Source organism: Galeopterus variegatus, unplaced genomic scaffold, assembly GCF_000696425.1.
Source record: "Galeopterus variegatus unplaced genomic scaffold, G_variegatus-3.0.2 Scaffold770, whole genome shotgun sequence".
Lineage (NCBI taxonomy): Eukaryota > Metazoa > Chordata > Mammalia > Dermoptera > Cynocephalidae > Galeopterus > Galeopterus variegatus.
Window position 1 is genome coordinate 182,889 of NW_007726881.1, and position 13,627 is coordinate 196,515.

At 36.1% G+C, this 13,627-nt stretch overlaps 1 protein-coding gene across 1 annotated transcript in view; it reads right to left on the reverse strand.

Annotated features, from left to right (window-relative positions):
* The window catches only part of LOC103590118 (thrombospondin type-1 domain-containing protein 7B-like), a 419,640-nt gene that overhangs the window by 103,430 nt on the left and 302,583 nt on the right, over window positions 1-13,627 (reverse strand). Inside the window, exon 11 of the mRNA XM_008572266.1 lies at window positions 10,727-10,732. Within this exon, the coding sequence (XP_008570488.1) occupies window positions 10,727-10,732 (6 nt within the window). The remainder of the gene's footprint in view (window positions 1-10,726; window positions 10,733-13,627) is intronic.

Genomic DNA, 13,627 nt, shown 5'->3' on the forward strand with positions numbered 1-13,627 from the left:
GCACTTTGGAAACCTGATCAGACAAACAACACCTGTGCCTACCATCTAGGAGATACCGTTTGGTGCAAGGATGGATAGATAGATGATAGACAGATAGAGTCTAGGTCCTACAATATAACCACCAGAAATCAGGTAAGGGGGAAAAAAGCTTCCATGCTGCAATAGAAAAGAGTCTTTAAGGGAGACTGCTCTGCCTTCTGCAGGTAGCAAAGGTTTTATATGTTAGAGGCATAAAGTGAGGCTAAAGCATAGATCAGTTAACAGATCTCAGTTCTCAGAAACAAATGTCCTAAGGATTAGTAAATCAGAAAGGTATCTGGTGCTGTTTGGGTTTTATAAAGAAAGAGAATGAGTTTTAGCCCCAGGCTTTTACTCTTTGTCATGTAAGAGGAAGGCTTGGGAGAAAACTGTTACTTCCTTATGGGTTTTGCTGGGAAAGGGGGTTGTACAACTCTCTCTTATTCTCAGTGGTTAAGAGCTTCTTGTTACCCCAGTTCTCTAGGATACAGCCACTGTCTCCTTATACAATACATGCAAGAAACCTATGGAGCAAGCCCAGGAAATAAATGCAATTTGGATTATAAAAAGCGTATTTGTGTAAAGAAGCAATATAATCTAAGGTGCACACTCAGACAGGAGGACCCTATATTTGTAAATACAAATGGAAAAGGATGAGTAGTTCGCATTAGAATTAATCTAATATAACCTACTTTGGATGGAAGATTTGTCAGTCAATCAAGCAAACAAACCAAAACCTAAAAGTAATTCTCATAAACCATACCAGGGCCATGAGGAGACAGGAGGAAGTCTGGAGACTGCAGCTAGCTGGGGTAAGTAAATGGGAAAATGTAATGAGGTAGGATTTTGTTTGTAGACAATGGGGACCACTAAGACCTTGGAGATTTATATGGAGAGAGAAATAAAGTTTGGGGAAGAATAAGTCAGCTTGAATGTGAGGGAGATGAGAGTGTGTGAGAGCGCTGAGAAAGAAGAATATTGAGGTTTTGGTTATGGAATAATAATCAAAACCACTATTTTCACAAAGCTTCTGATGCATACAGGGAAGAAGAGACGGCAAGATTTGGTAGTGAAAATAAGAGATCATCAAAACACCAGTGATAACTTCTGGAATCATTAAAGATTAGTATATTCTAGAACCTAGGTACACACTGAAGTTTCTCCCAAGTGCCTTAAATTCCAGGGAGTATTGCTAATGAGAAGAGCAGAGAAGCTCTCAGGTATTTGCCCAGAAAACTTCTCCATAACATATTTACCATCTTATTTCATCTTTGTTGGCTTACTTGGGATAAATTTGATGCCATGAGTGACCTGAAAAGCAGTCTGGTTCATGGAAGGTTTGCTCAGAACTTACCAATATTTGCAGCAGGCAAGCTCAAAACTGGTTCTGGCTTGATTTCCAGGATCACATCCAAAGTGAAAGCTCATAATTGGCAAGAAATGCCTTTTCATGTTTTTCTTATCATACTGTGAGAGCTCCGGGCCCACCATGCTACAGTCTGTAGGTCATTACCACAGACAAATCTTTCCTATTTTGCAATGCATGAGTTGTTATATATCACTTATTCCACAGTCTTTCAGGAAGTGAAAGAGAACAGAACAAAAGGAGAAGCCCTCAAAAATGGCCTTTAATCTGTCTAGAAAGACTAATTTAAAAAGAAGGAAAAACATAAGAATTGCAAACTCCATTCCTCATTTAGCTAATTTCTAAATGATCCTGCTGTCATAATAGACAGGGGGAGAGGAGTGTCTTTTCATCAAAGAAAAAACAGACAAATTAGTACTTCCTTATTGTTTGGAAAAAGAGAATAGGAAAATAATTATAAAATATGCTCTAAATAGACCTTTTCCACAGATGTTATGTGGTACAAACACACACATACACGCAGAGTGGACTTTTTCTTCTTCTGCAGAAAAGTATGAATGTACAAAGCAGCAGTTCTTGGGCTGCATTGTGCTCTAACATTAAAATGCAAGTCCAGGCATGGCACAGAATGGCTTTTTAAAATATGAACTCGTAGTATGAGTGATCCCTTAACAAACCTAATGTGCCTGGGACAAAGTTAAAGTGGAACATAGAGCTGAAAGTTGTGTTTTATAACCAAGGATGGCACAGCCTGACCTTTACAAAAATGGGAGGCAAAATTGATTGGATAATGGAATCCCTGCCATTCACTTACATGGTGATAAATTGGGATCTTGGCTCTGATTTCCACCCTAATTTCATCAGTCGGAGACTCTTATTAAGGGCTAATTGAAAGCTGCTGCTTTATGGAATAAAGAGCATTTTGCTGCAAACATTCTTGCTCTGAGGCAGTGAGGAAGAAAAAGACTGATACAGACCTCTTTGGCTCTTCACAGAATAAACACAGAAGACAATTGCTGAAGAATAGTGATAGTTTAAGGCCAACCTGTACCTGGCCACCATTTCAGTAAACATTATTTTGTTAACCAAAGAAAGACAGCCTATGTTAAGATAGAAGCCACTTCTAACAAGAGCAAATATAACTACATGCAACATACATAATGAAGGCTCTAAATGTGTTACAGAAAGGTCAATTAACCCATTTATATGAAGTGGACAGGTTTCTACAAATTTGGCCTTGATAAGTTAAAACATAAATAAGTATGTACGTGTGTGCAACCAACAACAGCCTTTCTGGGATATTAATGGAGAACTAAGAATTTTGGAAAGCCATAATTTCTACAACAAATATCCAATACCTGCCCCACCAAAAAAAAAAAAAAAAAAAAAAAAAAAAAAAAGGAGAGGAGGAAGAAAGGAAGGGAAAAGGGAAAGAAAAGAACTTTCTACACTGTTGTCTCTGGTTTATGTTCTGTGCTCAGTAGGTGTATATTTAAGTAAATACTGAATAAAAGAATGCAGAAATATTCTCTGAATATACTGCCTGAAAAACATACTTAGACTAAGCCATGAAGCTGGTAATACCTGAAGCTAAAACTTTTGTCCTCTTTGTTACTAATTCCACAAGAATTTCAGCATTATGTATCAATAATTCAAATCTAATTGCTTGTAAATGTATTCTAGTCCCTAAATTTGAACAGTTCTGGAAAATAGAAATCCAAATGAATCCACAGTCTCTGTTATATTCTTAGATTTATATGAATTCATAATTTCCTCATTTCTTAATTCATTTCTGATTTCTCAGAATATAGATGATAGTAATTGGACAACATTACCCCACTTCCCTATCCCAATTAAGGATTCCTTGAATTATTTAAAAAAAAAATATAAGCTTCTAAAAGGATTAACTTTTTCCCTTGAAAGCCGGGCCGGCAGTACGCAAGGTGGTCAGCGCTCATCATGCCTAATTAGAGGCAGACCTGCTGGCATGAGGGGACCAGGTTCATGGTGACAACTTATCTCTCAGGAGGTATGGGCCATCTCTTGCACATATCTTATGTTGCACGTAGCCTCTGGCATGTGCTGGATTCATGATAGGCTTATAATAAATGCATGCTTGTCTGAACTCTGGGAAGTATAGAACTCATGGTTCTAGGTCTGAGCTGGGATCTCACTGGGGGGTCTGTTAAAATATTTCTCCTCAGCAGGAAACATACTCCCTTGGATTGATAAAATGGCATCTGTAGAGCCATTTAGGAAATGGGCAGCTTCAAGTACTCTCCTTGTATTGGATTCCTGTCCTTCATTCCATGGTTGGGTCCTATTAAATGGATAATGCAGTCCTCTTTTGGGGTGGCTTCATTTCAGTAATGGGGTAAGTGATCCTTTACACTGTGTGAAAGATTATCTGTGGTCTGGTCAGCAAGGAAGTACAAAGGAAGCTGTAAGAAAGGGGTTTTGTTTCAGGTTCCGCCATTGATTTTTCTGGCAGCTCACTTACGGGACTCTTGGGGTCTAGTATTTTCTCTCTATAACCTGACATTAATACTTATCACTTTCAAGAGAAGTACAGCAATGGCATATGAAGTTTAAAAATGTTGAGAGAGTTCACTGTAATAAGTAACATTTGTTTTGAGTAAGATTAGCATTGAGTCATGGAGTCAAAGAAATTTTGCAGCTGGGAGTAAACTATACAATCATCGATTCAAACTGCCTTATTTTCTTTACCAAAAATACAGTTTCACTTCCATATAGGTAAATCTAATAAACATTGAATACCTGCTAACAGTGCACCCTCAAAACCTGGGAGTGGTGGCTGAAAGAAACAGAGGCATGCCTTGAAGTTTTATTCTTTCTCATGGTCAATAGCACCTGATAACTACTGAGAGCAAGAGATGCCCAATTAATAACAGCAAAGCCAGCAAAACAACCTCAGTCCTTACAAAAATATCACTACCATTTTCCATAAGGATACAAAGAGGTATTTACAATTCCACAGACATGTCAATTTTTGACATTTCTTTTGAGTATTAAATGATTCCTCCCATAAAGGAAAAGTCTTTGATTTTATAGCTGAGACATATAAAGTGCCTTATGCTGAAAACCTTAATTGAAATCAAACCATTAACTATTTAGGAACCACATACTACATAAAATGTACAATAAAAGGTATTGATGAGAAATAGAAAGAAAAGAGAGTATAAATATCATGCAAATTACTCTTCATTAAAGATAAATGTCATCTGATAACAGCAGTCATGGACTGTACACACTTTAAAGATTTGGAGTTCGATCTCCTGTGCCTACTCATTTACTCATGCATTATTAATTCACCAGACATTTCATGATGCTCTACTAGGTAAGACCCAGAATTGCCTTAGACACTGGATAAATAAAGATGATACAGATCCTGTTCTCCTGCGTAGGGGTTGGCAAACTATGGTCCATGGGCCAAAATTGTCACCTATTTATTTCTTCTTTTTAAATGAGATAAAATTTACATATCATAAAATCCACTCTTTTAAAGTGTAAAACTCAGTGTTTTTAGAATACACTCACAAAGTTGTGTAACCATAACTACTACCTCTATTTCCAGACTATTTCATCACCCTAGAAAGAAAAACCATACATGTCAGCAGTCACTGCCCACTCCCCTCTATACCCTAATCTACTTTCTTCCTCTAGGGTTTTATCTTTTATGGACATTTCATATAATAGAACCATATAATGCATGGCCTTTTGTATCTGACTACTTTCACTTAGCATATTTCAAGGTTCATCCATGTTGCAGCAAGATTATGTACCCCATTATTTTTTGTGGCTGATTAGTACTCTATCATATGGATGGACTACATTTTGAGTATTCATTCTTCCACTTGATGAATATTTGGGTTGTTTATACCTTTTGGTTCTTATGAATAATGCTGCTTTCATATATGCAAGTTTTTGCATGGACATATGTTAACAGTTCTCCCAGTTATATACCTAGGACTGGAGTTGCATGGAAATTGTATGTTTACCTTTTTGAGGAACTGCCAAACGGTGTTCCAAAGTGGCTGTGTAAAAGTTTATGCTTCCACCAACAATGCACTAGGGATACCATTACTCTACATTCTTACCAACATTTTATTATTGTCTTTCTTTTTGATTATAGGCACCTTAGTGGGCATGAAGTGATATCTCATTCTGTTTTTCATTTGTATTTCCCAAATGACCACTGTTTAGCATCGGAGCACTTTTTTTCACATGCTTATTGACCATTTGTTTATCCTCTCCAGGATATATCTTGGAGAAGTGTATATTCAAGTCCTGTGACCATTTATTAATCATGCTATTTGTCTACTAGATCCTTACCAGATATGATTTGCAAATATTTTTTCCTGTTCAGCAGGTTGTCTTCACACTTTCTTGACAGTGTCCTTTGAATTGCAAACATTTTTAATTTCGATGAAGTGCAATTCACCTCTTTCCTCTTTCGTTACTTGAGTTTTAGGTGCCCATTGCCTAATCCAAGACCAATGTTTTTAAACCAATGTTTTCTTCTTAGAGTTTGATAGTTTTTGCCATTACATTTTGATCCATTTTTAATTTCTTTATATGATGTGAGAGAGTGGTCCAAATTCATTCTTTGCATGTGGATATCCTGTTATCCAAGCACCATTTGTTGAAAAGACTAGTCTTTCTTCATTAAATTGCCTTGGCACCTGTGTTAGGCTGAACAATGGCCCCACAAAGATACCCACGTCCCAGTCTTTAGAACCTGTGAATGCTACCTTATATAGCAAAAGGGACTTTGAAGATATGGTAAATTATGGATTTTGCGTTAGGGAGATTATCCTGGATTATCCAGGCAGGTCAGAAATAATTAAAAGGACCCTAACAAGAGGATCACAATAGTTCAGCTATTGGAGAAGGTGATGTGAAAATGAAGCAGAGATTAGAGTGACATGGCCACGGATATGGGCAGCCTCTAGAAGTTAGAAGAGGCAAGAAATAGATTCTTCCCTGGAGCCTCCAGAAGGAAACAGTCTTGCCAACACATTGACTTGAGCCCTCTGAGACTTATTTTGGACTTTTCACCTCCAGAACTGTAAGAAAATATATTCATGTTGTTTAAGCTGCTAAATTTGTGATAATTTGTTACAGCAGCAATCGGAAACTAATACAGCACCCTTCTCAAAAATCAGTTGATCATAAATACATGGGTTTATTTCCAGGCTCTTAGTTCTACTCCATTGAGTTATGGGCCTATCCTTATGTCAGTCAGTCTTGATTAGTGTAGCTTTGTAGTTTCTCTTGCATACTTTGTGTGATTTCAATCCTTTTAAATTTATTGAGATTGTTGTATGTCCTAACACATGGTCTATCCTGGAGAATGCTCTATGTTCAGTTGAGAAGAATGTGTATTCTGCTGCTGTTGTATTGAGTATTCTGTACTTACATATCTACCTTTAGCTTTACCTTTAACTGGTGTTTTCTATTTTCTTCATGTAGATTTGAATTACTATCTAGTATCCTTTCATTTCAGCTTGAAGGATTTTCTTTAGTATTCAGTGTAAGTCCAGACACTGAGCAATAAATTTTCTGTTTTAGTTTATTTGGAAGTTTCTCAATTTCTCCTTGATTTACGAAGAGTGATTTTGCTGGATATAGAATTCCTGCTTGACAGTCTGTTTTTCAGCATTTCGATGTCTTCCTACTGCCTCTGGCCTCTATGGTTTCTAATGAGAAATCAGTTGTTAATTCTCATATTGATGATCATTTGTACATAATGAGTCCCTTCTCTTTTGCTCCTTTCAAGATTGTCTCTTCGTGTTTGGTTTTGGCAGTTATTATGATGTGCCTAGGTGTAGATATCTCTGAATTTATCTTAGAGTTTGCTGACCTTTTGAATGTGTAATGTTTTTCATCAAATTTGGGAAGTTTTTGGTCCTTATCTTTCAAATGTTCTTTTTGCTCCTTTCTGTCTCTCCTCTTTTTTCTGGGACTCCCATTAAATGTACGTTTGTATGCTGCATAGTGCCCCATCGATTTCTGAAGCTTTACTCATTTTTCTTCAATCTTTAATCTTTCTGTTTCTCAAACTAGATATTCAAAATTGGCATATCTTCCAGTTCACGAATTCTTTCTTTTCTACCTGTCCAAATCTGCTAAGGCCCTCTAGTGAATTTTTCATTTCAATTTTTGTACTGTTTACCTCCAGAATATCTATTTTCTCTCTCTTTTAATTTCTATTTGGTTACTGATAAACTGTATTTGGTTTGACAACATTTTCATAGTTTAGTTTTTTACACATGATTTCCTTTCATTTTCTGGACATATTTTAAATAGCTGATTCAAAATCTTTGTCAAGTTAAGTCCAACATCTCAGCTTCCTCAAAGAGTTTCTATTGACTGCTTCCTGTGTACAGGCCATTCTTTGTGTTTCTTTGCTCGTCTTAAAATTTTTTGTTGAAAACTAGATGTTAAAAATAATAGAATATGGGAACTCTAGAAACCAGTGTTTGTTGTTGCTGTCACTTGTTATTGTTGGCTGTGTGGTTAGCTACTTTTTTGAACTAATTCTGTGACATATATGTGTTTGTCATGTCTAATGATGTCTTTAATGATTTGGCAGAGATACTCTCTAATGCCTGGAATACATAAGCTTACCAATCTTCGCTAAGGGGCTCTATTTGCACATTGGGGCACACATTCAATGTTTAGCCTGGCAATTTACAACTCTGCTTTTGTCTTCATTTTTTGCTTGCAGAAAACTTCGAGGTTAGCCTGGGGTGGACTTGTTGGGGCTCTTCTGAGTATGTGAATAGTCCTGTGCATGTCCACAGTCCTACACATGTGAATGTTCTTTTAATTTCCATAAATTTCTCAGTTTTTAAAATCCCCTTTAGAAATCTCATACTCTAGCTTTTCCTTTTAGGTTTTTCCTTTTTTAAGTTTTTTGTTATCCTATTATTTATTCCAGCTCTTATCTACAATCTCCAGTAGTCACAATTGCCTCTGATTGTTTCAGACTCATATCTCCAGGGAAAAAAGCTATTCATATTGGGCCAGCTCTGTGTCAGGCCAAAGATAGCCTTGTGAGTGGGGTCTTCCAGGTGACTACCAGACAGGTCAAATAATGCCAATTCTTCAAGAATAGGTCATTGAAAGACCTGCAACTCTGTTCAGCCGTCTTCAGTGGCTTCCATACTGCTGTTTTTTTGTTGGTTTAGTTTGTTTCATTTTTGTTTTTACTTTTGTTTTTATTTTACCAAACTTGTGAGCAGCTTCTTTCCAGGCTACTCTGGAGCTTGAGTTAGGGACATAAAAACAGGGCAAGTTAAAAAGCAACAAAGCTCTCTGTTCTTACTGAGATTCAGCCATTTTTCCTGAATAAATACTCCCTATATTGCTTCAAGCCTTTGATTAATTTCCAGCATTCAGCTGGCCAGTTAGCTCACTTGAGAGAGTGTGGTGCTGGTAACACCAACGTCGCGGGTTGGATCCCCAAAACAGAGAGTCACCAAACCAGAAAAAAAAAAAAAAATTCCAGCATTCTAGGAACTTGATTTTGATAAGTATTGTCAGTGTCCTTGTTGCTTTTATGCAGGGAAGAATTTTAGGAGATCTTTTCTCCACTATTTTCACTGACATTTCCTATTTCTTTAAATCATCAAGTTTTATTGAATCACAGCTTTGCTTGTTCATGTATGTATTGTCTACAAATGCTTTTGTGCTACTGTAGCAGTTTAGTAGTTGTGACAAGACCTTATTGCCTGTAAGGTTGTATCTGCTGACCCCTTTTCTGTATTTCACAGTCCACTTTACACAGAACATTATAAACTATAGTAAACTTTTCATATTTTAACTTTTATATTGTTATCAAGTTTTGGAGGAAAACTCCAAATGTGATCTTTTTTTCTGTAAAGTTAAATAAAAAAAGATATACTAATCAGTAGGATAAATAATTGGTTATTCAGAAAGAAATATGTCATAAATTCAGAAGAAAATGTCCGCCATCTTCCGCCTATAAAAACGGAATGACTTTAAGTCAACACAATGAAACATTTTGGGTAATAAGCTGAAACAATCCACTGAGTTGCATGTTTCATGCAGCATAGTATATAGCCTTTCTAGCAAAGAGTCATTATTCCTAGTCAGAGAAAAAAATTTACATGGGAATCTAAGTATTCATCTTGAAAAATCATTATAACAATCTTGGAAGTTAAACATGACAATGTGAAATGAATATTTAATTTTAGCAAATTAATCCTCTATATAAGCTGTTTGTACATGCTAGAGCATGAAATGGAAGCCAAACCCAAGAATATCATGCCATGATTTTACACACCATATGACCAGAAAAAGCCAACTTATGCATTTAGATGAAGCTTGGACAGAAATAGAAGGTATGACATCACAAAATTCTTGGATCTGAAAGTCGGCTACCTAGCTGCCAATTAGCAGAAGGCAAAGTAGACCTGGAATTGTACATCTTACACCCTCCCCAGTACCTGGAATCAAAACTACCTAGCCATTTTATCTTCCTCTCTTATTCCTTATAAAACCCTGCACATGAAAAAAAATCTGATTCTCCTGTGACTGACAAACTCACTTAGCTGTACTTAGTTTTCAGCCCCTAAAACATCATAAACATCACTCCAATCTACCACACATACAGTTTCTGAAAACATTACTGATGTTTTATTCATTATATGACCAACAATATTTCAGACAAGAATTGGGGTGGACATAAATAGCATGTGGATTTATTAAAACTACAAATGTAAAGAGATTTATATGACATATTGATATAATCTTGAAAGTAGATTAATGCTTTTAAGAAATGAGAGAGAGAGAGAGAAAGTATCAATTTTCTGATTGCTATTTTCTAAGATATTGGTGATCCTAGAATCACCATCTGGACAGAAACCTATGTATGGAATTCTCAATGCTGTTTGGAGCTATGTTGACTGTACACAATGCCATCTAATACCTTCTGAAAGTACAGAGCAGATTGATATCAGAAATCTTTCAGAGCCTGATATATTCTGCTGATTCTGAGATCTCAGAGCATTGTTTTCCTCCTATCATAAAATAAGCCAGGCATGGCAAATTTAAGCAGATATAAATCAAGTTTCTGAGTTTCTAAAATTGTCATTTTGCTGAAGTAAAGGAATTTATTCAATAGCAACATAGAAAAAACTGACTCTCCTATGGGGGGAGTTTTTTCTTGAATGTGTGAACAATGTTTTGATCAAGATTTACAAAGAGAAAAAAAGCTGACTTGTGAAGGAAAACATCAAAGCTTCTTTTCACTAAATTAAAACAGTAAAGATCAAAACAGATTGCAACACCAACCTGAGCCTTTGTAGAAGTCCGTGTTAGCAGTGCATGATAAGCAAAAGGGAAAGAAAATTATATATGCATTAGTTGAGCTGCTATTATAATGCAAAACTAAAAAAAAGGTAGAAATACTTTCCCCTGGTATTCAAATTAATGGCTACATTTCAGCTAGAATTTGGATGTTCCCTCCCAGTTCTCAAGCAAAATACCCTCTTTAAGTGGATACCAAACATGTGCTTGTGTGGGAATAGAGAACACATACATCTGAGAAGGTTGAACAGATTTTTCTCTTGCTGTCCTCCAGATAGAAAAGCTGACTCTTAAGATCAAGGGCTTATGGAAACAAATATCTGAAGCTTAACTTAAACTCCCTAAGAAGTATCATAGTCACAGATTACTACTCAGAGCAAAAGACATAAGGATTGTTATTTTTTAAGGATACAGCACATATAGACCAGACTAACTCTTAGAAAGTAGATTTCATGACACTTGATCCTACTGGCCCCGCCTCCCTTATGTATCTTTCTTTCCTTTTTAACTTTACCACAACTTTATTTCTGAACTTACCTAAGGGATAGTTTAATTATTGTCATATTTAAAACTAGAGTGTATGCTCCCTGAGGGTAGGCATCATTTTTATTTTCATCATTATATTCTCAATACTTAACCTAGTGCTTAGTAGAGAGTAGATATCTGAAAAATATTTGTAGAAAGATGAATGAATGAATGAATATAGTCCCAAGGTAACATAGATTACAAATATTTAGAAACATGTGAAAAATTATAATCCAAATCCAAAATCCATTTTCAATTTGATTTCAAGTTTTATTCTTTTACCTCATAGATCAGAAATTTTAATTAACAGAGTAATGGTTCCAAAGAAATTAAGTTGGGTAGCTCAATTAAACATCCATATACCTGGCATCTTGGAAATTCTAACCATATGTGAATCAACCTATCATGATTATAATCTATAAACAATGTTTGCTTGCAACCAGAAGTCATTGGGCCTATAGGGTTTCGCAAGCTAAGCAGGTAGCCAGACGTATTATCACTATTTCAAAAATATTATTAACATCGATCATTTGCCAGTTATAAATTATTTAGTTAATCCAAAAAAGAATACCTTTGGCTTTAGATAGAAGCATAAAAGCATTAAAAATGCTTAATGATGAGAAACTCATGAAAATTCTCAACATTACAGGAATGAATGTCTGCTTCATGACATCTGGTAGACATAATTAACTCAAAGTTAAGTGATCAATGAACAGTGAACAATGTTCACATGGATTATTTTATTGCACTTTAGTATTGCATCTATGGAAATAATTCATCTGCCTTCTTAATATTACTACCAAATTGTGATCGTGACTGTCCATGGACTGGAATTTAGATCAATGATGATGAAAGCTTGTGTGTATCACCTTCTTCACTCCTGTTTTTGTTTAAATAACCCATGTTTTTTGGCCTATCCAGACATTAGGGTTAGTAGGGTTCTAGGAACTGCTCCACAGCTAAAGGCTTGCTAGAACTATTTGAGCTCAGTTTATTGCATTGCTGTAGGAAACTTGTGTCAGGTAAATAACAAATGTATCATTAATATTAAAGAACAAAAATTCTCTCACTGAACAATAATGGGTAATTTCTTTGATATGAATGGTAAGTTTCTAGGGTGCATTAAATAAAAGCATTCAAAAGCACCTCTATGTCATTCCTCTGGACACATACTAAAGAAGTTTTCCAAAGCACTGATAATCATATTAGATATGGAATTTGAATGTACTACAAAAACTAAGTTGTTCTCCTGAAATTACATACAGTACTTTTCCTTTCTGTCTTCTTAAAAATCTTAGCATTATAATTTTTAATCTCTGGTTAAAATGTATAATTTCTGGATAAGATTAGTCCTGTATTGTTCTTGCTCAAAATTCTTTCAGATATTTCAACCATTTTTACCTCTACATACAGCCTCAACCTTTCTCCTTGGCTTTAGTTGAACTGCTTTTGGCTATTTCTGCTTTCAAACACCACTGTTATATCATTTACTGTGCCTAAACAGTATCTGTTTGATTTTCCTGCTGGGCCAGCTCTATCTTCACATATCTAAATAGTATTCTTTCTTTAAAGCTCCGTTCAGATCCTACTCTCTCTCACCCTAAAGTTTCCCAAATCTGTGCTTCCACAGCCCCCTGAACTCCTGAGACTCAACAGACAGTGCCACAGATTTGACTTTTTATACACATGTTCTGTCTCTCTAGACATAGTCCGGGTCTGTTTTGAGACTAGGATCCATAGCACATACTTCATCAGACAAGCTCAGACCAACTCACTCTCCTCCTCTAAGCAATGCAGGGGCTCCTGCCCTGCTCCGCGTCATAGCTGCAGTTCTTCTATTCACAGCCCAGTGCACCTTAAATGACCCAATTCCTTCCTGTTTCTCTGAAATTATCTCCAACACTCACTCTCCTTGTACCTCATCCACGCCAGCCACACCACTCACCTGACTGTTTCTCAGCCATGATTAGCAAGTGCCTACCTCCAGGGCTGTTCCTTCACCTAGAATATTCTTTCTTCAAGCCGCCAACCGCGACATCCCCTTTACATCCTTCTTTGCTATGCTCTGATGTCCCCATCTCAGAGAAGTCTTCCCTGATCATTCCATCCTCTTGCCCTGCTTTATTTTCTTCACATTATGCATCATTATCTGCAACTATTCATTTATGTTTTTGCTTCTTTGCAATCTAGTTACTTTACTAGTATATAACCTTCATTGGAGCAAAGCTTTTGAATGTTTTGTTTGTAGCTGAATCCTAGTAAATGGCACATAGGAAGTATTAAATCATTGTTTATTCCATTAATAATTACCTCTTTATATGTTAGGCACCTGTCTGAAAGTATTAAGCAAAGACTGTGAAT